We start from the raw sequence: 24,291 nt of genomic DNA, 5'->3' as shown, positions 1-24,291 counted from the left end.
AGAAGGCTCCTGCTGTTACCCCTGGGGAAACTGAGGCAGGGAGAGCAGGCATGAGAGGCTATAGGCACAGAACTCATTCCTGACACACACAGCGGGGTCGCTGAGAGCCAGGACGCCTGGGTTCTCTCCCTGGCTCTGAGAAGGGAGTGGGGGCTAGGGTTAAAGCAAGGGGGGCTGGGAGCCAGGACTCCTGGGTTCTCTCCTGGCTCTGCGAGGGGAGTGGGCAGCCAGGATTCCTGGGTTCTCTCCCTGGCTCTGGGAGGGGAGTGGGGGCTAGTGGTTAGACGGGGGCGTGCGGGAGCCAGGACTCCTGGGTTCTAGCACCCGCAGCGGTTTGCCCACCCCACACCCTGCTCGATTCTCACAGACACAAACGCACCTTGATGAAAATTACTAAAACGTTTATTTCCCTCACAAAGGTACAGTATTTCTCCCTCCACGCAGGGAAGTCAAACTTGACACACACACAAAAAACCCCATCATAGAAGCGGGGGGCGGGTCATTTACAATCGGTCATTCGCCCCCCAGTGTGGGTGGGTGGAACCGGGGAGCGACCGAGGACCCCCCCCTCCCCCACAGGCAAACAGCGCTAGAGGAAGTTTCATTAAAAGCCCAGAGCAATAACTGCCCCCTGGGATTTTCTACGCTGGTTAAAATCTGCTCTCATGTCGCCGGGCGGGGGGGTATAAACCGACACCTAATGAAACATACAGCTCCGAGCGCCGGCAGAAAAGGCTTAAACTAAGGTATCAAAACGCCACTTGCAGTGGCTGTATAATGCCGGGGGGGGGGCGGACACCCCCAATGGCAGCAATGTGCCCCCCCTCTCCCGCCGGCTAGGTAGTCTAAATGTATCTACAAAGAGAATTAAAACGGGGGCCCTGTTTTTTGGGGATCATGAACCATGTCCCCCCATGTTTCTGCCCCCTTGGATTGCCCAGTAAGGAATTCAAGGGGGGGGGGTCAGCCCCCTAGCCTACCCCAATGGAGATCAGACACTCCTGGCCCCTGCGATTTCCTGGGGTGACACCCCCCCCAAAAAAAGATCAGACACTCCTGATTGCAACAGGTCTCCTCCCTGCCCCCCCCCCCCCCATTTAAACGGCTCACGCCCCCTGAGCGGCAAGGACCCGGGCACGGCGCCCCCTCAGTTGTCTTCGTCGCTGTCATCGGGGCTGATGGCCGGGCTGGTGAGGCTGTAGGTCGGCGAGGTGGGGCTGTAGCCCGGCGAGGTTGGGGAGTAGGTCGAGCCCTTGGGCGAGGTGGGGCTGTAGGTGGGTGAGGTGGGGCTGTACTTGGGGGAGGTGGGGCTGTAGGTGGGGCTGGTCGGGGAGTACTTGGGGGAGGTCGGGGTGTAGACGGGGGAGGTCGGGGAGTAAGTCGGCGAGGTGGGGCTGTACTTGGGGGTCGTGGGGCTGTAGGTCGGCGAGGTGGGGCTGTACTTGGGGGAGGTAGGGCTGTACTTGGGGGAGGTAGGGCTGTACTTGGGGGAGGTAGGGGTGTACTCGGGCGAGCTGGGGCTGTAGGAGGGGCTGGTCGGGGTGTACTTGGGGCTGGTCGGGCTGTAGCTGGGGCTGCTGGGGCTGTAGCTGGGCGAACTGGGGGTGTAGGTTGGCGATTGCGGGGTGTAGCGGGGGCTGGAGGGCGAGTAGCTCGGCGATGTCGGGCTGTAGCTGGGACTCGTCGGGCTGTAGCTGGGAGAGGTGGGGCTGTAGTTTGGCGAGGTCGGGGTGTAGTTGGGGCTGGTGGGGCTGTAGCTGGGTGACGTTGGGCTGTAGCTGGGGCTGGTGGGGGTGTAGTTGGGGGACGTCGGGCTGTAATTGGGGCTGGTTGGGCTGTAGCTGGGCGAGGTGGGACTGTAGCTGGGGGATGTCGGGCTGTAGCTTGGGCTAGTGGGGCTGTAACTCGGCGACGTGGGGCTGTAGCTAGGACTGGTCGGACTGTAGCTAGGCGACGTCGGGCTGTAGCTGGGGCTAGTCGGACTATAGCTAGGCGACGTCGGGCTGTAGCTGGGGCTGGTCGGACTATAGCTAGGTGATGTTGGACTGTAGCTTGGGCTGGTCGGGCTGTAGCTCGGCGATGTGGGGCTGTAGCTCGGACTGGTCGGACTGTAGCTGGGTGACGTGGGGCTGTAGCTGGGGCTGGTCGGGCTGTAGTTGGGGCTGGTGGGAGAGTAGGAGGGGGACGTGGGGCTGTACGAGGGGGATGTCGGGCTGTAGCTGGGGCTCTGGGGCGTGTACCCTCCGGGCGAGCGGGGCTCGTAAGCCGGCGACGTCGGGGAGTAGCTGGGAGACATGGCCCCACCTGTGGGGCGGAGGAAGAGGAGAGGGGGCTGTTAGAGGCGGGGGAGCGTGGCGGGGGGCAGGGGACACGGGCCAAGACCTGACACTCACCTGGCGACGGGACGTAGGGGCTGGAGGGGCCCGGGGAGCCTGGCGAGCCGGGGGTGGGGGACCACGCTGGGGAATAGCCCGGGCTGAAGCCACTGGCATCGGAGGCGGCGCTGGGGGAGAAACCGGCCGCACCGGGGGTCATGCCGCTGCCTGTGGGGGGTGACAAAGGGGGCAGGTTAATTTCACCCCCGACTGGGAGTAAGGGGGGGGACAGCAGAACCCATCCACTGCCCCCCAAGGGATAACTCCATCCCCCCAATACACACCGACACTCGGGGACCAGGCTCCGTAGGCCGGGGTGGCCCCCTGGTTCCAGGGGGTCATGGCGGGCGACATCCCCCCCATGGGGCTGGGGGCCGAGCCGAAGAACATGCCGGTGGCTGCGGGGAAGGAGAGCGGAACGTTAGAGCCGAGAAGAGCGGGGTGACGGAGGGGGAGAGACCAGCGCCAACCCCCCCGGCTGGGCGGGAAGCCACCCCTCCCAAAGCCATCCTGGCTCCCAGCCCCCCTGCCACACCCCACTTCCCTCCCAGAGCCAGGGAGAGAACCCAGGAGTCCTGGCTCCCAGCCCCCCCTGCTCTAACCCCCCAGCCCCCACTCCTCTCCCAGAGCCGGGGCGAGAACCCAGGAGTCCTGGCCCACCAGCCCCACTCCCCTCCTGGAGCCGGGGAGGGGACCCAGGCGTCCGGGCGGTACTCACGGACGCCCACGCCCAGCCCGGGGATGTTGGTGGGGATCTCCATGCCGTATTTGCACTTCTCGGCGTCCAGCAGCAGGTCGAAGCAGCCGGTGCCAGCGGGCGCCAGCTGCCCCAGCATGATGTTCTCCGACACCCCCTTCATGGGGTCGCTCTCCCCGTGGGCCGCCGCCTCCATCAGCACGTCCACCTGCGGGGGGCGGCGGGGGGCTGGGGGTCAGGGGCTGGCGGGGAACACAGGAGCCAGGAGCCCCCCCCACAGCGCCCCCTGCTGGGAGGGGCTGGGAATGGGGTACCCAGGAGCTCCCCCCATAGCCAGCCCCCACAGCGCCCCCTGCTAGGAGTGGCCAGGTTGGAGTAGCTGGGAGCCCGCCCCCCTCACCAGCCCCCCTGCCCCCACAGCACCCTCTGCCGGGAGGGGCTGGAGTTGGAGGAGCCGGGAGCTCCCCCCCCAGAGCCAGCCCCACTCCCCACAGCGCCCCCGGCTGGAGGCCCCGGCTCACCGTCTCCTCGAAGGAGCACTTCATGAGCGGGCCGGTGTCCTGGCGGTTGACCCCGTGCCGGGTGATGGCCATGAGGTGCCCACGGCAGGTCATGGTGTCGCAGAGCAGCGCCAGGTGCCGGTAGTTGACGTAGGAGCCGTCGAAGGAGATGACGTGGTAGAGCTCCCGCTCCAGGGCCTTGCGCACGGCCTCGATGCCCAGCACCTGGGGGGGGCCAGGGGCACCGGAGACTGCTTAGCATGGGGCCCCTTCTGCTGGGGCAGGCAACGGGCCCAGATACTGCAGGACGTCCCCCACTCCCCTCCCGCTCTCCACCAGACCCCACTCCCCTCCTGGAGCCGGAGAGAGAACCCAGGAGTCCGGGCTCCCAGCCCCCACCCCCCCTTGCTCTAACCCACCAGCCCCCACTCCCCCTCCAGAGACGGGGAGAGAACCCAGGAGTCTTGGCTCCCAGCCCCCCCCCCCCCCTTGCTCTAACCCACCAGCCCCCACTCCCCCTCCAGAGCTGGGGAGGGAACCCAGGAGTCCTGGCTCCCAGCCCCCCCTGCTCTAACCCACCAGCCCCCACTCCCCTCCCCGAGCCGAGGAGGGAACCCAGGAGTCCTGGCTCCCAGGCCCCCCTGCTCTAACCCACCAGCCCCCACTCCCCTCCCCGAGCCGGGGAGGGAACCCAGGAGTCCTGGCTCCCAGCCCCCCCTGCTCTGACCCACCAGCCCCCACTCCCCTCCCCGAGCCGAGGAGGGAACCCAGGAGTCCTGGCTCCCAGGCCCCCCTGCTCTAACCCACCAGCCCCCACTCCCCTCCCCGAGCCGGGGAGGGAACCCAGGAGTCCTGGCTCCCAGCCCCCCCTGCTCTGACCCACCAGCCCCCACTCCCCTCCCCGAGCCGGGGAGAGAACCCAGGAGTCCTGGCTCCCAGCCCCCCCTGCTCTAACCCCCCAGCCCCCACTCCCCTCCCCGAGCCGGGGAGGGAACCCAGGAGTCCTGGCTCCCAGCCCCCCCTGCTCTGACCCACCAGCCCCCACTCCCCTCCCCGAGCCGGGGAGAGAACCCAGGAGTCCTGGCTCCCAGCCCCCCCTGCTCTAACCCCCCAGCCCCCACTCCCCTCCCCGAGCCGGGGAGGGAACCCAGGCATCCAGACTCACGGTGAAGATCTCTACGATGTCATTGGAGGTGGTGCGTACGGGGTCCACGTCCTTCTCGCTCAGCACCCGCATAAGGCTGACCCCGTCCGTCTCCAGGATCCACTCCTGCAGGGCCTTGAACTCCCCATCCTCCGTGATAATGATCTTCTTCTTGTTGTCAGTCTGGGGCAGGTGCATGTACACCTGGGGGGGGAGGGGGGGAAGAGAGGAAACGACACAGGGCAGGTCAACGCTGCGCCCCCGGGGGGCCGGCCAGGGACCCCTCGCCCGGCACTGAGATGTGGCCACCTCTGTTAATCCGGGGATCCCTTTGTGGAAATGTAGCTGCTTCTGGGGTGGGGTGTGGGAGGGGTTGAACAGCTGCAGAGCCATGGTACCAGTAGTTTAGGACAGGAAGTGACAGACGTGGTGTGACTGAAGCTGCAGGGGAGGACAGGAAGTGACCCAACGGGATCCCCCGAGATGCGGCGGGGCCAGGACACCACCCGGATTAATGTGACAGGCCCTGGGGGGGGTGGGGGGGCAGGTTCGGTGGCGTTCACGGTTGAGGACCCTGGTTTCATATCTGTGGTGGTGGTGGTGGGCACTGAGGGGAGAGCACCCCCTACTGAGCCCTTCGCCCGGCTCCCGCAGCACAGCGCCCCCGAGCTACCCAGCGTGCCCTGGGGCAGGCCTAGCCCAGTTCTGTAACACCCCCTCCCCCCCAACCCCGGCACTAGCCCAGTTACCCAGAGTGCCCTGGGGCAGGTCTAGCCCAGCTCTGTCACCCCCCCAGGCGGGCGGAGGCCCCCCACCTTGCTGATCTGCTCGATGCCCTGCAGAGTCATGTCCGTCAGCATGTTGGACTCGATGCAGCGAAGGAAAACGTCATCGTCCATCTTGTCCACCACCTCCTCCTCCTGCACCGCACGGGGAGAGGGGCCTGGTTAGCTACAGGCAACACTCCCCCCCCCCACCCCCCACCCCCACCCCACCCCGGGCACTCACCTCCTGCATCTTGTTCTCGTCGCTGTTCATGATGCGGATCCGCAGCACCAGCTTCTCCGCGTTGTCGTCATTGAAGATACAGTTCAAGTCATCCCCGAAGCCTGCGGTGGGGAGGGGAGCCATCAGTGGCAGCACCCTTCCCGCCATGGGTCAGACCCCCACACCCCTGTGCTTCCCCCCTTCCCCCAGAGAGCCGCCCCATAACCCATCTCCTGCTGTGGGATGAGCTCTGATTCTTCAGAGGAAGGTGGGGGGGGGGGGGGAAGTGTGTCTAATTTTGCATTAATGCTTCCTGACCCCTGTAGGCCGGAGTCATGAAGCATGAGAGTGGATTGGAATCTGCCTCAACGCAGAGCTATGGGGGGGGTGAGGAACACATCTCTGCCCCCCCCCCCCCTCCCCGGCTGGGATGGCATGAAGGCTCCTGCCACCTTGGAGGTGTGTGTGTGTGGGAAAACATGCACCATACATCACCCCCCCCCCCCGGCCCCTCACCAGCGTTGATCTTCTCGGCGATCTGCTCCATGGTGAGCTTGCGGTCGGTCATGTGCTTGCGGTCGAGCTCGACCCGCAGCAGCCAGGGCGAGATGCGGCTCACGTCGAAGTCGGGCATCTCGTAGTAGACATTGACCCACTCCTGGTCTTCCGCCACCACCGTGCTCTGCGGGTTGGGGTCGTAGTAGATGGCCGTGTTGGCCGTCACCTTGCGCAGAGTCGTGTGCTCCAGCCGGCACAGGATATCCTGGCAAGAGAGAGACGGGGTGAGGGGGACCCCACGCAGCCTCCCCCCATTTCCCCCCCTTCCCCCCCAAGCAACGCCAGAGCCCCACGGTGTTACCTTGGCCCGCTCGGCGTCCCGGGCGGACTGCCCCAGCAGGAAGACGGTGAGGGAGGGTGTCTTGGGTTTCTTGGAGATGTTGATCAGCTCCTTGAGACGGGGCACGCCAAGCGTGACGTTTTTGGCCGAGACACCGGCGTAGTGGAAGGTGTTCAGGGTCATCTGGGTGGCGGGCTCGCCCAGCGACTGGGCCGCCAGGGCGCCCACCATCTCGCCCGGGTGAGCCTGCGGGAGGGGAGACGGCGTCAGAACCGGAGAGGGGGAGGAACCAGCCCGGGAGACTGGCTCCTGGGGCAGCCATCCTCTGCCTCCCACCTCGGCGTCCCGCCTGGATGGGCCCCATCTACCCCGGCTCCACCGCCCCCCGGCGCTTACGATGGCCTGGTTGAACTTGGACTCGATCTCGCCCAGCAGCCAGTCGAAGGCCTCCCCGCTGAGCCGGAACTCCTCCACCATGCGCCGGCTGCAGAGCGTGGAGCGCAGGTGGATGTTGAAGAGGAGGGTGGCGTTCTCCTGGGCCTGCCGGCTCAGCGGGTCGTCCCCGTTCACGATCACCAGCTTCCTGCTCAGCTCCTTCACGCCTGGGGGCGGGGGGAGGGGGGAGAGGACACACAGCGTCAGACGCCCCAGGGGTCGCCCCAGCATCCACAGAGCCACCCAGTGTCCCCCCTTCCACCACCTTGATGGGGTGCAAGTCGGAGGGCAGGTGCATGTTGATGTGGAAGATCTTCTGGGTCCCCCCCCAGGCCGGTATCCTCCCCCCCCCCCCTCCCCCCCCGGATCAGACCAGTCCATGGGCAGTACCCCCCCATGCCCAGCACTGGATCGGACCACGGGCCCGTCTGGGCCAGTACCCTCTGCTCCCGCACCGGATCAGACTCCGGGCCGGCATTCCTCCCCCCCCCCCCCCAGGGCAGTTCCAGGGTCCCTGCAGAGTAACACCCCCCCCGCCCTCCCGGCTGTCCCAGCATGCCATGGGGCTGACCCACCTTCCACCACCTTGATGGGGTGCAGGTCGGAGGGCAGGCGCGCGTTGATGTGGAAGATCTTCTGGGCGTTCCAGATCATGCGAAGCAAGTTGCAGGGCAAGACCACCTTGGGGGGGGCGGGGGGGGGAAGAGAAGAAACACGGGCTCAGCACATGGTACAATCCAGAGCCTCCCCCCACACCGCAGGGTCCTGAGGTTTAGAGTCAAGAGCAGGGGGGCTGGGAGCCCGGATGCCTGGGTTCTCTCCCCGGCTCTGGGAGGGGTGTGGGGGCTGGTGGGTCAGAGCAGGGGGGCTGGCAGCCAGGACTCCTGGGTTCTCTCCCTGGCTCTGGGAGGGGTGTGGGGGCTGGTGGGTTAGAGCAGGGGGGCTGGCAGCCAGGACTCCTGGGTTCTCTCCCGGCTCAGGGAGGGGAGCGGGGGCTGATGGGTCAGAGCAGGGGGGCTGGGAGCCAGGACTCCTGGGTTCTCTCCCGGCTCTGGGAGGGGTGTGGGGGCTGGTGGGTCAGAGCAGGGGGGCTGGCAGCCAGGACTCCTGGGTTCTCTCCCTGGCTCTGGGAGGGGTGTGGGGGCTGGTGGGTTAGAGCAGGGGGGCTGGCAGCCAGGACTCCTGGGTTCTCTCCCGGCTCAGGGAGGGGAGCGGGGGCTGATGGGTCAGAGCAGGGGGGCTGGGAGCCAGGACTCCTGGGTTCTCTCCCGGCTCTGGGAGGGGTGTGGGGGCTAGTGGTTAAAGCAAGGGGGGCTGGGAGCCAGGACTCCTGGGTTCTCTCCTGGCTCTGGGAGGGGAGGGGGGGCTGGTGGGTTAGAGCAGGGGGGCTGGGAGCCAGGACTCCTGGGATCTCTCCCGGCTCTGGGAGGGGCGTGGGGGCTGGTGGGTCAGAGCAGGGGGGTGGGGGCTGGGACTCCTGGGTCCCGCGCTGACCCGCTCACCTTGCTGTCACCCGTTGGGAAGATGACTCTCAGCACCTCGCGGTCCTCGCGCATCTTCTCGAACTCCCTCTCCAGCTCGTTCTGGATGTGCGCGTTGCTCAGGATGTCCTTCACCATCTCCTCCTGCAGGGTGCGCCGCAGCGCCCGCTCGTTGGTGTAGTCAAACTTGAACCTGGGGGCGGAAGGGCCAGGAGTGAGAGCTGCTGGGGGGGCGCCTCCCCACACACCCACCCCTAGGAGCTGCTCCCTCACACCCCTCCCTCTGAAACCTTTCCCCACCCATACTCCCAAATGTACAGCTTCTGCACCACAATGCAGCCACCTCTGGGGCGGAGCGGCTGTTTACCCAGGGACCCCTTGCCCGGCGCCGCGATGCGGCCACCTCTGGGGCAGGGGGAAACGGCGCCCCACACACACAGGGCTAGGTTCGCTCACTTCTTCTCGAAGGCCTTGTTGGAGGGCTTGAGGGTGGCCAGGTTCTGGAACTCCACGCTCTCCCCGGCCAGCCCGTCCTCGCCGTACCGCAGCTGCACTACCTGGTTGATGGAGTTGCGTACGGTGGCGTCGTATTTCACCATCACCGACTCCATGGATTTGATCAGCCGCCGCTGGATGTACCCTGGGGAGGGGAAAGTGGGCGTCAGCGCAAGGGGGGGGGCACTGCTGGGGAGATACCCCCAAGCAGCGCCCTGGCACCACAACATTCACCACCCACGAGTTCTCGGTACAAGAGTTCTCGGGCAAAGGATCAAAGAGGGGACGCTCCCCCCATAACTCAACACCCGTCTGGGGAACCGAGACTGAAGCCGGGAGGTGGGTCCCGGCTGGAGGGTGACCAGATGTCCCGATTTTGGGGGGGGCTTTTTCTTACACAGGCACCAGCACGGAAACGCAGCTGGGGGCGAACGTCTGTGTGAGCGCAGGACCTGCAGGGGTTTGCAGCTTGCCGCGGTATCCCAGTGTGAGAGCGCCCCCTGCCCCACTCCCCACCCCACAGTGCCCCGCTCCTCACCGGTCTCGGCTGTCTTGACGGCCGTGTCGATGAGGCCCTCGCGCCCGCCCATGGCGTGGAAGAAGAACTCGGTGGGCGTCAGGCCGGCCAGGTACGAGTTCTCCACAAAGCCCCGGCTCTCTGGCCCGTAGTCGTCCTTGATGAAGTGGGGCAGCGTGCGGTGCTTGAACCCGAACGGGATGCGCTTCCCCTCCACGTTCTGCTGCCCCACCACGGCAATGACCTGGGGAGGAGAAGGACGGGGGGGGAGGGTGACCCCGGTGCCAACCTGGTCCCAGCCCACTGGCCAAGCCAGGCCTGGGTCTCCCCCTCTTCACCCAGCCCCTCCCAGCGGCCCCGGGGATGGATCCCACAGACTGAGATCAGCCCCCCCCCATTGTGACGGGGGAACTTCACAGCCCCCCCGGCCGACCGTGATTCGCACCCGGGACCGGGGCTGGACAGAGGGGCTGCCCCAGCTCCCGGCTCCGCACACGCAGCTCCCCAAAAGGGTTCCCACACTGCTTTTCCCGCCCCCATGCCCAGCCCCACAGATCCTAAGGGAGGCTGGGGGCAAGGTGAAAAGCTAGCACTGGGTGGACAGGACTGGAAGAGAGCCCCTCCCCCAACCCAGGGGGAAGAGCTGGGAGAAGGCCCATCCCACCATCTCAACCCAGGGGGCGGTGCTAAAAAGCCCCTCCCACCTTCCCAACCCAGGGGGTGGGGCTCAGAGAAGGCCCTGCCCACTCCTACCTTCACAACCCAGGGCCCTTTCCACCATCTCAACCAAGGGGTGGAGCTTGTAGAAGCCCCTCCTATCTTCCCAACCCAGGGGGCGGGGCTTGGAGAAGGCCCTGCCCACTCCCACCTTCCCAACCCAGGGCCCTTCCCATCTTCCCAACCCAGGGGGTGGGGCTGGGAGAAGGCCCCGCCCACCCCTGGAAGCAAGGCCCTGGGGCAGCAGCCAGTCCCCGGGTTCTAGCCCCACCTGGGAGATGTTGATCTTGGAGCCCTTGGCCCCCGACACCACCATGGATTTGAAGTTGTTGTACTCAGACAGGGACTTCTGGGCGGAGGAGCCGGTCTTGTCACGGGCGTCATTCAAGATGCGGTTCACCTGGTTCTCGAAGGTCTGCCGCAGCGTGTTGCCCGGCGTGGGCTCCAGCTCGTTGTTGTGAGCTTTCTCGATCACCTGGAGAACGGCACGGGGTGAGCGCCGGGCCCCCGAAACCCCACCGCCAGCCCTGTTCCCAGAGGGGCCTCTGGTGGGGTGAACCCAGCCCTCCGACCCCAGCCTCCACGCCCCTCCACTGCCCCCAAACCCAGCCCCTATGGCCCCCCGAAACCCAGCCTCCACGCCCCTCCACAGCTCCCAAACCCAGCCCCCTATGGCCCCCAACCCCAGCCTCCACGCCCCCAAACCCAGCCCCCTGGCCCCAGCCTCCACAGCTCCCAAACCAGCCCCCTATGGCCCCCCGAAACCCAGCCTCCACAGCTCCCAAACCCAGCCCCCCGAAACCCAGCCTCCACGCCCCTCCACAGCTCCCAAACCCAGCCTCCACGCCCCTCCACAGCTCCCAAACCCAGCCCCCTATGGCCCCCAACCCCAACCTCCACGCCCCCAAACCCAGCCCCCCAGCCCCAGCCTCCACAGCTCCCAAACCAGCCCCCTATGGCCCCCAACCCCAGCCTCCACGCCCCTCCACTGCCCCCAACCCCAGCCCCCCAACCCCAGCCTCCACACCCCTCCACAGCTCCCAAACCCAGCACCCCAAAACCCAGCCTCCACGCCCCTCCACAGCTCCCAACCCCAGCCCCCCGAAACCCAGCCTCCACACCCCTCCACTGCCCCCAACCCCAGCCTCCATACCCCTCCACAGCTCCCAAACCCGGCCCCCAACCCCAGCCTCCACGCACCTCCACAGCTCCCAAACTCAGCCCCCCGAAACCTAGCCTCCATGCCCCTCCACAGCTCCCAAACCCAGCCCCCCGAAACCTAGCCTCCACACCCCTCCACAGCTCCCAAACCCAGCCCCCTATGGCCCCCCGAAACCCAGCTTCCACACCCCTCAAGATCCAGCCTTCCACAGCTCCCCCAAACCCAGCCTCCACACCCCTCCACTGCCCCCAAACCCAGCCCCCCACAACCCAGCCTCCACACCCCTCCACAGCTCCCAAACCCAGCCCCCTATGGCCCCCCGAAACCCAGCCTCCACACGCCTCCAGATCCAGCCTTCCACAGCTCCCCCAAACCCAGCCTCCACACCCCTCCACTGCCCCCAAACCCAGCCCCCCACAACCCAGCCTCCACGCCCCTCCACTGCCCCAAACTCCACACCAAACCCAAAACCCAGCCTCCACACCCCTCCAGATCAGCCCCCCACAGCTCCCCCAAACCCCTCCACTGCCCCGAAAATCCAGGCTCCACACCCCTCCACTGCCCCCAAACCCAGCCCCTCAAAACCCAGCCTCCACACCCCTCCAAATCCAGGCCCCCACAGCTCCCCCAAACTCTGCCACCACACCCCTTAACATCCAGCCCTCCACTGCCCCCAAATCCCAGCCCCCCACATCCAGGCCTCCACTGCCCCCAAACCCAGCCCCCCAAGGCCCCCTGAAACCCAGCCTCCATGTCCCCCACAACCCAGCCGCCCACTGTCCCCCAAACCCATCACCACCACCCACAAGCCCCAAAAGGCAGAGCACCACTGCCCCCCCAAACCCCAGCACAAAGGGGCCAGGCCAGCTCCCCCACGGCGCCCCCCGATCCCTGGCACCTCTATGACATCCTGCTTGGCTTTCTTGATGGTGTTCTGAATGTCCTGGTAGGTCTTCGCATCAGCAATGGAGTCCCCAATGCCGATGGTGTGACCTGGGGGGTGGGGGGGGGGGAACAGTACAGTCAGACCCAGCCCCCCTCCCCAGCAGGATCCACCCACGAGGAATGGGCAGGGAGACCAGAAATCCCCCCCAAGGCACATGACAGACCTGGGGTCCCACCTCCAGAAAGCAGCAATGTAGGCTAGGGCTGGGAGCCAGGACGCCTGGGTTCTCCCCCCCAGCTCTGGGAGGGGAGTGGGGGCTGGTGGGTTAGAGCGGGGGGCTGGGAGCCAGGACGTCTGGGTTCTCTCTCCAGCTCTGGGAGGGGAGTGGGGCCTAGTGGTTAGAGCAGGGGGGCTGGGAGCCAGGACTCCTGGGTTCTCTCCCTGGCTCTGGGAGGGGAGTGGGGGCTGGTGGTTAGAGCAGGGGGGGCTGGGAGCCAGGACTCCTGGGTTCTCTCCCCGGCTCTGGGAGGGGAGTGGGGGTGGGTGGGTTAGAGCCAGGGGGGCTGGGAATCAGGGTCCTTCCTGACATTGGCCGATCCCCCTCCGTCTCGCAGACCGGAAGGCGTTCCGTGCACGGACTATCTCCCTCTGTGAGGTGCCCGGCCCGACCGTGCCCCGATCTCTGTCCGGGGGGAGGGTTCGTGCTGTGCCCAGGCCGACGGGGGTCCCCTGGTCACCCCCGTAGCACCTAGCAGTAGCCAGTCCTTTCTGCAGGAGCCCCGTCAGCAAGGAGCCGGAGCAGGGCACCTGCAGGGGGTGGGAAGCTGCCTCCCTCCAGACTCACCCTCGATGAGTAGCCAGTTGTTGATGACGGTCTGGATGTTGCTGTAGAAGAGGCGGGTTGTGTCGTGGCCCATCTCCAGGTAGGAGATGTGGACCAGGGAGCCCGCCGAGGTGCCGAGCGATTTCTTACACAGGATGCCCATGATCAGCTCCCCGTTCTCCACGATCACCTGGCGGGAGAGGAGTCAGATCTCGGCGGACCGGCCACGCTAGCCGCGGACAGGACGTCGCGACGCGTGGCTGGGTAGAGGAACCTCGCGAGATAACCGTTCCCGTGACATAGGGTTTCTATACTAAAAGAATCTGCTTTGATCTGTTCGCGATCCCTTAAAATCCACCCGTCGTTCAATCTCTATTTCTTGTTGATTTCAAAACCCAGTTTGTGCCATTCGTCTCAAAAGCTGCGTCTATCTCCCGCCACACGAGAGAGGGGGTGAATTTTCTGAGCTTGCGCAGTGCAGATGGGCCTATACAGCGCAAGCCAATATAATTTGGGGTTCACCCATGTCACGGAGTGTGGGGGAGTCACCCCCACTTCCTGAGATTCACCGTGACTCTCAGCCAACCGGTAATACCGAAGATTTATTAGACGACAGGAACACGGCCCCAAACAGAGCTTGTAGGTACAGACAACAGGACCCCCTCAGTCAGGTCCATCTTGGGGGGTAGGGAGCCCAGACCCCGGGTCTGGGCCTCCCTCAGTTTCCCCAGCCAGCTCCAAACTGAAACTCTCCAGCCCCTCTTCTGGCCTGTCTCTCTTTCCCGGGCCAGGAGGCCACCTGATCTCTGTTCTCCAACAGCACTTGGCGGGGAGGGGCCCAAGCCATCAGTGGCCAGGAGACAGGGTGTCGGCCATTCTCTGTGCAGACACCATCGCACGGGCCCTCTTAGGCTCTGCAACAATCATCCCCCCTTATCCCACCACCTAAATACTTCAGAACTGCATAGGGGAAACTGAGGCACCCACACAGCATTCAGAGAAAACATTAAGAACATTCCCGCCGCGTGACAGCAATTCACATCATGTACATCTCCTGCCACACGAGGGAGGGGGCACATTTTCTGAGCTCGCGCGGTGCAGATCTGCCTGTACAGCGCCGGCCAATATAATTTGGGGTTCACACGCACGGGACGCTAGGCATCCCCCTAGCTGAGTCCTCCCACGGAGACGCTGTGTGATTCGACAGTGGGGGTGCGTGTGCTGGAACGGGGCGTGAGAGCCGGGCACAGCAGCTCAGTGGCACCCCAGGGGGGGACCCGGCCCCGGCGGGTACCTTGGTGTCGCCGGGCGAGATGTGCTTGTAGGGCCCGCTGTCCTCGTCGTCGGGGTGGGTGCTGTGGGTGCGGATGCAGTTGATGTGGCCCGGGATGATGAGGGAGAAGATCTGTTTGCCCGTCCAGAGCGGGCGGGGTTTGAGGATGGCCGGCTGGGGCACCTTGCCGTCCCAGGTGGACAGGAACATGAGCAGGTTCATCACCTCGCCCTGGAGACAAGGGGGGGAGCGCGTCAGGGGGGGGAACACGCTGGCCCAGCCCTCTCCCGCCCCCCCGCGATTCACACCCGCTCACCCGCTCTAGGAAGACATCGCGCTTGGTGAATTTGCGGACAGCAGTGAGGGTGTCCTGCACGATGCCCATGACGGGCCGGTTGGACTGGGGGGTGACAATCATGCGGGGCACCATGGCCAGCTCCTGGATCTCCGCCCGCGTCTCCAGCGACTGGGGCAGGTGCAGGTTCATCTCATCCCCGTCGAAGTCGGCGTTGTAGGGGGTGGTCACGCTGGGGGGGGGGGGAGGGGGGGAAGCGAAGCCCGTGAGGGGGGGCTGTACCTGGCAGATCAGCCCCCCACCCCCCATGGCAGCGAGCCGGGGTCGCGTCGGGGGCTGGGTTAACAGACCTGCACCGCCTGCAGCTTGGGGGGCTCCCACACACATGGGGGGCACGGGGCCGCCCGGATGAGGGGGGTTGAGAGCCCAGGCGGGGAGGGGGGGCCCCTCACCTGAGGTTGAGGCGGAACGTGGACCAGGGCAGGATGCGCACCCGGTGCCCCATCATGGACATCTTGTGTAGCGTGGGCTGGCGGTTGAAGATCACGATGTCCCCGTCGCACATGTGCCGCTCCACCTGGGGGGGGGGGGGGTGTGAGAGGGGCAGAGAGCCCACCTGCCCCCAGAGATCCCACCCGTGCCCCACAGACCCCCATCCCTCTCCTCCAGCCTCCCACCCCACAGACCCCGCCCCTCTCCTCCAGCCTCCCACCCCCAGAAATCCCATCCCCACACCCCTTCCCCATCCACCCAACACCCTCCCACCCCAGAGCCCATCCCCTCCCCCAACACCCTCCCACCCTGGAGACCCCACCCCTGAACCCTGGCCAAAGACCCCTGCCCCAACCCTCCTGCCCCAGAGGCCCACCTCCCGAAACCCTTCCCCGAATCTGAACCACACGCTGTCCCACCCCGACCGCCAGTCCCCATAAACCCCTCCCCAATCTGAACCCTCCCCCCCGGCCCCCCCATCCCTCCCCCCTTTTAAGGTATGTAAAGCCCCTCTGCAGCCTCCACCGAGGTCATGGGCAGGTTCTCTGGGAGATCGGGGAAGCTATTGCCTTGAGAGCCAGTCCCCCCACCCCCCGGCCACGCCCACCTTGTAGCCAATTTGCAGGTGGAGGTCGCTGGGCTTGGGGTGGAAGCGCAGGTCGATGCGGTCACCGTTGTCTCGGATGATGTACTTGGCCCCCGGGTACTGGCTGTTACCCCTGCGTACCAGCTCCTGGAGCCTACGAGGGGGCAGAGGCGTTAGCTGTGGGGGGATCCGGGCCCTCCCCTCCCCTAGCCCCCCCGGGCTCGCTGGCTGCCCCACCTGTCGATGTTGAAGGGCGTGACGATCTCGGCGAAGGTCATGTTGGCGGCGATGGAGCGGGGCACCCCCACTTGGTCGATGGAGAGGTTGGGGTCCGGGGTGATGACCGTCCGGGCGGAGAAATCCACCCGCTTCCCCATCAGGTTCCCCCGCACGCGCCCCTCTTTCCCCTTCAGCCGCTGCTTCAGGGACTTGAGGGGACGCCCCGATTTCTGCATAGCCTGCCGGGGGGGGAGGAAGGAGGGGGTTAACTGGGCTCAGACACAGATTAGGGGAGCAAGGGGGGGCACCCCCAGCCTGGGAAAAGCAGGGCACACAGGAACCACCCTCATCATTAACGTGGAGGTGCCGCCCACCAAGACTACAAGTCCCAGCATGTAACACTGGGCCGCCAAGGCAAGCCACAGACTACAAATCCCGGCATGCAATGCTGCACCTTGAGCCAATTGGCCCAGCAGGGACACCTCCCTGCATGCAACTCTCCATTACAAGCCATGCCAACTACAAGTCCCAGCATGCAGTACTGGGCCGCACAGCATTGCATGCTGGGATACAGTCTCTGGCTTGGGGTACAGCTTTGCATGTTGGGATTTGTAGTCTCTGGATTGGCTTGTAGTGCAGCATTGCATGCTGGAAATTGTAGTCTCTACTGCATGCTGGGATTAGGCACACAATATACCATCACAAGCAAAGGCACAAGCAGCAAAGACCACAAATCCCAGCATGCAATGCCCCATCTTTTCCCAATTGAAGATAGGATCCAGCGGGACATGTCCCAGCATGCAATGCTCCATCATCATAGAAAAACTACAAATCCCAGCAGGCAATGCTCCCTCTTGTCCCAAATTGGACTGACAACGCATGGAGTAAAACGTCCCAGCATGCAATGCTTTATCCCTGGCTGAGCAGAGGAGCAGGACTATGGAGACAACAAATCCCAGCACGCAACCGGCAGGGGCACAGACTACAAGTCCCAGCATGCACGGCACTGCCAGGCTCCCAGCACAGCGAGGAGAGCCAGGCTCACCCGGGGCAGGCCCGGCAGCTCGTTGTCCACCATGGTGGCCACGTGGAACTGCAGCAACTTGACATCCTCGGCGATGACGTGGGCGGCCGCCCCGTTCTGCTCGTTGCGCCGCAGCTGGTTGTTGATCTTCACCACGTCTGCCAGCTTGTGGGTCAGGTCGTCCTGAGAGAGGGGGAGACAGTGGGAGTCAGGGAGCGGCCCCGCCCCTCTCCCAGCACTGGGAGAGAACCCAGGAGTCCTGGCTCCCAGCCCCTCCTGCTCTAACCACTAGCCCCCACTCCCCCCCCCAGAGCCGGGGAGAGACCCCAGGCGTCCCAACTCCCGGCTGGGGCCCACCTGGTTCCTGGCCGAGCCCTGCATGACCACGGCGGGCCGGACGGAGAGCGGGGGCACGGGCAGGACGGTGCAGATCATCCACTCAGGCCGGGCGTACTTGGGCTCCATGCCCAGGATGAAACACTCCTCGTCCGAGATGCGCTTGAAGATCTCATGCACCCGCTCCGGGCTCAGCAGGATTTTCTTCTCCTGAGAGTCCTCGTTGACGTGTTTCCACTCGGCGTAGAGCTCCAGCCCGGTGCGCCGGATCCGGGGCTGGTACCGCCCGCAGCCGCCGTGACCCTGCGCAGGGGAGGGAGGGAGTCCCCGTCAGGGCCAGCCCAGCACCATCCCCACCCCGCCGGGGTCCCTCTGTGACGGTGCACTCCATACGATGTTATGCAAATATGCTAATGAGCGTGAATATGATGCAACTGGAACATGCTTCCTGCAAACGTTCTCTTGTACGGGATCATTACAAAGCTTATAATCTACTGAGCGTGGTCATCCTATTTGTATAAATGTATCGTTCTTGTATCTGAAACTAGGACTATGAAATATAACCCGAGGTCCTATTGTAATTATGCAAAGTGTGAGCCATTAATGGGGGCTTGGAATCTTGATGGCTCCCATTGACCAGGACAATTGGTTGTACGGGGCTCTGTTTACTTGTAAGTCTCCCTGTATGCTGGCAAGTGGGTAATGAAGTCTTGCATGTGACTGGGATGAAGTGGGACTGTTCTTAATGTTTCCTCTGAATACCGTGTGGGTGCCTCAGTTTCCCCTATGCAGTTCTTAAGTCGCTAGGGGGAGGGATAAGGGGGTGCGATTGTTGCAGAGCGAAGGGCCAGGGTACATAAATGGCCGACGCTCTGTCTCCTGGCAACTAATGGCCGGGGCGCTTCCCCCCTGCAAGGGGATAGCTAAAGGTGTTGGAGAACAAAGGAATCACGTGACCTCCTGGCCCAGGGAAAGGAACAAAGCAAAAGAGGTCAGGCTGGAGGGTCAGTTTGGAGCTAGCTGGGGACGAGGAGTGAAGTGCAGACGTGGGTGTCTGGCTCACTGCCCCCCAAAATGGACCCAGCTGAGGGGTCCTGTTCTCTGTACCTACAAGCCGTTTTAGACCATGTTCCTGTCACCTCTGTTTTACTGGCTGGCTGAGAGTCACGTCTGACTGTGAAGTGGGGGTGCAGGGCCCTCTGGCTCCCCCAGGACCCCGCCTGTGGGAAGCGCACCGAGGGGCAGAGGATGGTGGATGCTCCGAGGTCAGACCCAGGAAGGTGGAAGCCGTGGGAGCTTCTTGCCCTGGAGACAGTCTGCTCACAGAGAGGAGACTTCCCCAGAGTCCTGCCTGGCTTCGTAGGGAGCAGTCCCAGAGCATCGCCCGGGGCCTCCGTGACAATGCCCCTGTCACCTGAACTGGAATCCATCTTTAAGCCGGTGTTTTTCCATTTAGAAGGAGGGGGTGGGGACAAAGGATTCCTGCCTTGTGCAAAAGCTATATAAGGGGGTGGAACAGAACAAAGGGGGCTGCAGTCATGAGAAATCCCCTAGCAACCACCTGAGCTGGAACAAGGGCTGTACCAGGGGAAAGGATTGGGCCCAGACTAGGAAGGAGTCTAGTCTGTAAAGGAAGCGTATTGGAACATCTCTGAGAGTGAGATTTACCCGTATTCAGTTTACTACTGTATTAGGCTTAGACTTGCCTGTTTTTGTTTTATTTTGCTTGGTAACTTACTTTGCTCTGTCTGTTATTACTTGGAACCACTTAAATCCTCCTTTTTATACGTAATAAAGTCACTTTCGCTTATTAACCAGAACAAGCAATTAATTCCTGGGGGAGCAAACGGCTGTGCGTCTCTCTATCAGTGTTATAGAGGGCGAAACATTTATGAGTTTCCCCTGGATAAGCTTTATACAGAGTAAAACTGATTGATTTGGGGTTTGGACATTGGGAACTGGGTATCTGGGTACTGGAGAGAGGAGCACTTAAGGTGTTTTCAGGTAAGCCTGCAGCTTTTGGGGGACGTGGTTCAGAGCTGGGTCTGTGCTGTAGCAGGCAGGCGTGTCTGGCTCAACAAGGCAGGGTTCTGGAGTCCCAAGCTGGCAGGGAAAACGGGCTCAGAGGTAGTGTGTGTGGGGGGTGTACGTAACAAGATTGCACATCAGGTGGCAGTTCCCAAGGGGGGTTTCTATGACCCAACCCGTCACACCCTCTCTACCTTCTCCTTGGTCAGGTCCTCGTCGCCATCCGGCTGCTCCACCCCGAACTTGTTGTCCATCTCCTCCCCACCTTCACAGATGTTCTTGCCTTTGCAAAGGTCGTAGACGTGGGTCAGGCGCTTCTTGGGCTGCCCCTTCGACTTGCCCAGGATGTCCTTGATTTTCGGGTTGTTCTGCAGCGGGAGACACATACCGGGGCGTGACCCAGGGAACCCCGAGATCCCCCGGATGCACAGAGAGGGGCGTGGCGAGGTGGGTGGTGATGGGTCTATGGCAGAGGTCCCCAAAGAGTGGGGGGCATGGAGGAAAGTCTGGAGGGCACGGCGGGGTGCAGGCCAGCCCCCACAGGGGTGGGGAGGGAGCGCCACCTAGCCCCTCCCCACCCCCAGCTCTGCTCTGGTGCCATCCCCAGCCACATCTCAGCCCCTGACTCCGCCCCCAGCCTTGCTATGGCTCCAGCCCTGGCTGCAGCCCCAGGCCCCTTACCCCTGTCCCCATTCCCCCTCCCCACCTCTGAGCCACGGACCTGCTCTAGGTCCCAGATCCACCCCCAGCTGCAGCCCCGGCCCCCTTACCATCTGCGCCCTTGCTCCCCACCAGGCGTGACCCTCAAACGTTTGGGGGCCGCTCGTCTATGGTCTTACAGAGCAAGTGGGAGCGGATAAGGGACTCGTCTCAGGGTGGGGAGGGGATGGATTTCCGGGGGGGGGCGCGCTATCAAAGGGGGGGACAATTGTACCGGGCCCCCGCAGGGAGGGGGGTCAGCTCACCGAGTCCACCAACAGTTTGGAGCAGAAGAAGCAGACGCAGCGCAGCACCTTCATGGTCTTCCCCAAGAAGCCCACATGGAAGACGGGCTTGGCCAGCTCGATGTGGCCGAAGTGGCCCGGGCACTCGGTCATGTTCCCTGCGGGGAGAGTGGCCCCCGGTGAGCGCCGCAGCCACGGCACCCCAGAAACACTCACCTGGCGCGGGCTGGCGGGTGGCCAACAGCACTGGTCAGCCAACGCAGCAGGCGCCCGCCTGGGAACATTTGGGTTTTGGGGATTACAGTTTAGGGGGGCGGGGAATGAGGCCTGTCGCCTCTATGGGGCACCGGCTCCCATCCGGCCCCAGGGCAGGGACTGGCTGGCTCAGGGGGGCAGGGATCTCAGCCCCCAGGGGACGCCACGCCGGCATCCCCCCCACACCGCCCTCAGGAGCGAGGTCTTTCGGTCTCACCCGCACACGTCTGGCACCGGCCCGTCTTCTCGATCACTCCTTGCCGGGGGTCCATCAAGCCCCCCAGCTTGGGGCGGCCCCCCTCCGTTGTCTCGGGGTACTTGATCCCCCCCTCCGTCACCGACATTCGTTTCTGGGAGGGTGGCAAAACGGAAAGGGAGGGTCAGGCTTGTGTGGGAAGCGGCACCACACCCAGGGGAAACTGAGGCAGGCGCTGGAGCGGCAGCGCAGGGTGGGCTGTCAGCCTGGGTGACACTGCATGTGGGGGGCTTAAGGATTATGAGAAGTCCAGGATGTTTCATGATGGGTCCGACCTCTATCCCAATATCCTGTCTCCAGCAATGCCCCAAAACATGACAAGGACTCCTGTCAACACCTTGCAGTTTGGAAAGACTGCCTCCATTTCATGTGGCATGGAGTTCCACAGGTTAATTTACACTGTCTAAGCCTCCCACGCCCAGTACCAACCTATAATTAACTCCCGGCTTTAAACCTGCCAGGACTTTCAACCTAAATCAGATCAGGATTTTCAGAAAGCTAAATCTAGTGCCTCCCGGTAAGTCAAGGAGCTGGTAACTTTGCATTGCTTATCTACCGCATTTCACCAGCAAGGCCTAAGATAAATTAAGGATCCATCAAAAAAGCCCTTCTGATTTGCCGTTGTACGAATTAACCAATCGTCTCGTGAGCCGCTATGTATGAACCTAAAAATGAAGCTGTGTACAAACTTCAAAAACTTTCTGAAAACTCCCTTAATATCAGCATTTGCCTCCGACTAGTTTTTTTTGGTGACGGTTTTTTGACCTGCCTTCGCTGCAAACAGTGCTTAAAAATTACGGCGCCAGGAAAACGGGCGATCAAATCATTTCTGATTGTTGAGCCGGTTGGCTCTTCGTACGGCCAATTTCACTCGCCACCCCGCGGAGAAAAAAAACATTACAACACATTTAAAGGTGGCTGGAAGATCACAAAATTTGGCAGGATTCGAGCAGAGGTACTGCACCTGAAATGGCTTGGAATTGATTTTTTAAAATCGAAATTGTATTGCCGGTTGGTAGCATCACTTAATATGACGCTCTGCAAACCGCATCCAAAAACGTTTTGAAGGAATGAAACCAGAAATATTTGCACCCCGATTCCCTGTCTGTCTCCAGTTCCATCCTGGTGTATTAAAACTCTGCACGCCAATGCAATCGGCAGGAAATATCCCCTCGTTCCCAAACACCCACCACTGGAAAAGTGTTACGAAGATCCAGGTTGCTCCCAGAGTCCGGGAACAAACTGCCCAGAACATCCGATTCGTACATCTGTCTGTCCCCGCCCATATTCCACAGCTGCCCCCCCATGATCCCAGTCGCAGCACCCCCAAAACTTGGTCCCACTTTTCCCACACCCTTAATTAGGTTATGTAGCCACAAGAGTCCTTCGCTTCCAAGTGTCCTCAATGCCCCAGTTATGTCATGCACCACACTGTGGTGTGTACCCCTATTTCACTGCACCTCACTCTGTACCCCACATTTCACACATTCCAGTAAGTCCCCCAGATACCACTACGCTGTGCAATGCACCCCCAAACGTTACATTGTGCACAGCCCTCACACACCATCACACTGTGCAATGCACCCTCTAGTACAATGCAGTCCTTCCCGCACTCCAATGCGCCCCCAAGCACCACTACACTGTGCAATGGAACCCCCAGTGCAACGCGCTGCATCCCCCCATGCACCCCCCAAATATTACATGGTGTGCGAGGGCTGTGCACAATCAAACTGTGCAATGCACCCTCTAGTGCAATGCACTGCTTCCCGCACTCCAGTGCGCCGCCAGATACCACTACGCCGTGCAATGGAACCCCTAGGGCAATGCACCGGCCCCACACACCTCCAATGCACCGCCCAGTTAACACTATGCAATGCACCCACTCGTGCAATGCACCAGCCCCACACACCTCCAATGCACCCCCAGATACCACTACGCTGTGCAATGCACCTTCTAGTGCAATGCACAGCCTCCCAACCTCCAATGCACCCCATACCACTATGCCAGGGGTTCTCAAACTGGGGGTCTGGAGGCCGCAGGGGGTCATGGGGTTATTACATGGGGGGCACACGAGTGGTCAGCCTCCACCCCAAATCCTGCTTTGCCCCGTTTATAATGGTGTTAAATATATAGAAAAGCTTTTTTAATTTATAAGGGGGGGGGGCGCACTCGGAGGCTTCCTATGGGAAAGTCGTCACCAGTACGGAAGTTTGAGAATCCCTGCACTACGCTGTGCAACACCCCCATGCGCCATGCACAGCCCCCCAACGTCCAATGCACCCCCAGACACCACTCCACTGCGCCAAGCACTCATGCAATGCACAGCCCCTCAACCTCCAATACACCCCCCGATACCAGTACACTGTTCAATGCACCCCCTAGTGAATGCAGTCCCACAACCCCCAATATGCCACTGTCAAATGTACATTCTAGTGCAATGTACCCCCTAGTGAATGCACAGACACCCCCCCAGCCCCAGATACTCCACTGTCAAATACACACTCTGGTGCAATGCACAGCCCCCCCAACCTCCCATGCACCCCCAAAATGCCACTCGACTGTGCAATGCACTCTCTAGTGCAATCAATGCACAACCCCCAACCCCAATGCACCCCCAGATAGCACTAAGCTGTACAATGCACCCTCTAGTGAATGCATAGACCCCCCCAACGCAGCCCCAGATACTCCACTATCCAATGAATTCGCTGGTACAATGCCCCCCAATGCACCCCCAGAGAGCACGAAGCTGTACAATGCACCACCCCACATTTGCATTGCACGGAATCCCCCCACCACACACACACTTTGCCCCCGGGCACCCACCATCTCATCGGGGCTGAGGATGCCGAACTGCACGCGCTTGATGGTGCGCAGCGGGCACGCGCTGTCCCCGGAGGGCGGCCCCCCGTGCATGGCGAATCACGTGACACGGCCGCGCGCCGCGGCGGCCGCCTCCGGCGGGCAGCAACCGGCTCCTGCCCCCTCCGCGCTTCGCGGCCCCGAGCCGCCTGCTCCCCACTTCACCGGGGTTGGGCCCCCCCTTCCACTACACCCCCCCCCGCAGGACCCGGGCTCCGCACGCGCGACCTCGCCCGGCCGCCACACCCCTCCCTCCGATCCGTCCCCGGCGCGCTCCTCAGCGCGACTGAGCCGCGAGCGGCCGGGAGCCGCCTTATATAGCCTCGCCCCCTCGCTCCCCCCGCCCTCCCCGGGCCGCAGGGCGGCCCGGGCCAGGCGGCAGGGGTGAGCACGCACGGGAAGGGGGTGGTGGGAGAGGGGACGGAACCAAGTGCAAAGGCGGGCACGGGGGGGGCAGAGCCCGCTGTTGTGTGAGACCGTCCATGTGAAATTTGGGGAGGGGATTTTTCCCCCCACTCGTTTAGTAGTAAAGGAAGGGCTTGGTACGTGCCAGAATGATCCACCAACCATTTTCTAAAAAACAAAAACAAAAAACAAATCTCCCCGTCTCCGGTTTTAATGGTACGCGCTCATGAATAATTAACCTTACGTTCGTCCCCCTCTATGA

General features: G+C 63.0%; 1 protein-coding gene across 1 annotated transcript; it reads right to left on the bottom strand.

The window, feature by feature from the left end:
- Positions 1–1,147: 1,147 nt before the first annotated feature.
- On the bottom strand, positions 1,148–23,678 carry POLR2A (RNA polymerase II subunit A). The gene is made up of 29 exons (XM_065416931.1): positions 23,589–23,678; positions 20,727–20,859; positions 20,276–20,412; positions 19,505–19,678; positions 17,304–17,585; positions 16,968–17,129; positions 15,941–16,161; positions 15,725–15,857; positions 15,078–15,202; positions 14,647–14,857; positions 14,352–14,561; positions 13,079–13,247; positions 12,247–12,341; positions 10,458–10,661; positions 9,491–9,713; positions 8,914–9,097; positions 8,479–8,650; positions 7,552–7,657; positions 6,938–7,143; positions 6,563–6,787; positions 6,220–6,466; positions 5,725–5,825; positions 5,532–5,636; positions 4,738–4,920; positions 3,594–3,797; positions 3,094–3,280; positions 2,660–2,773; positions 2,394–2,543; positions 1,148–2,304 (listed from the first exon to the last, which is right to left on the bottom strand). Exons 1-29 carry the CDS (start codon positions 23,676–23,678, stop codon positions 1,148–1,150), a joined length of 5,910 nt encoding a protein of 1,969 aa, XP_065273003.1.
- Between the last annotated feature and the right edge of the window lie 613 nt (positions 23,679–24,291).

The sequence above is a fragment of the Emys orbicularis genome, chromosome 15 (assembly GCF_028017835.1).
Source record: "Emys orbicularis isolate rEmyOrb1 chromosome 15, rEmyOrb1.hap1, whole genome shotgun sequence".
NCBI classification, from domain to species: Eukaryota; Metazoa; Chordata; order Testudines; family Emydidae; genus Emys; species Emys orbicularis.
The sequence above is the reverse complement of the archived record's forward strand: the minus strand, read 5'-3'. Positions and strand labels throughout refer to the sequence as shown.

Coding starts and splice junctions, on each gene's coding strand:
- POLR2A (XM_065416931.1), bottom strand. CDS start 23,678: ATGCACGGGGGGCCGCCCTCCGGGGACAGCGCGTGCCCGCTGCGCACC. Junction 20,413..20,726: donor CCGGTGCCAGACGTGTGCGG/GTGAGACCGAAA, acceptor CTCTCCCCGCAG/GGAACATGACCGAGTGCCCG. Junction 17,130..17,303: donor AGGGCTCGGCCAGGAACCAG/GTGGGCCCCAGC, acceptor CCCCTCTCTCAG/GACGACCTGACCCACAAGCT.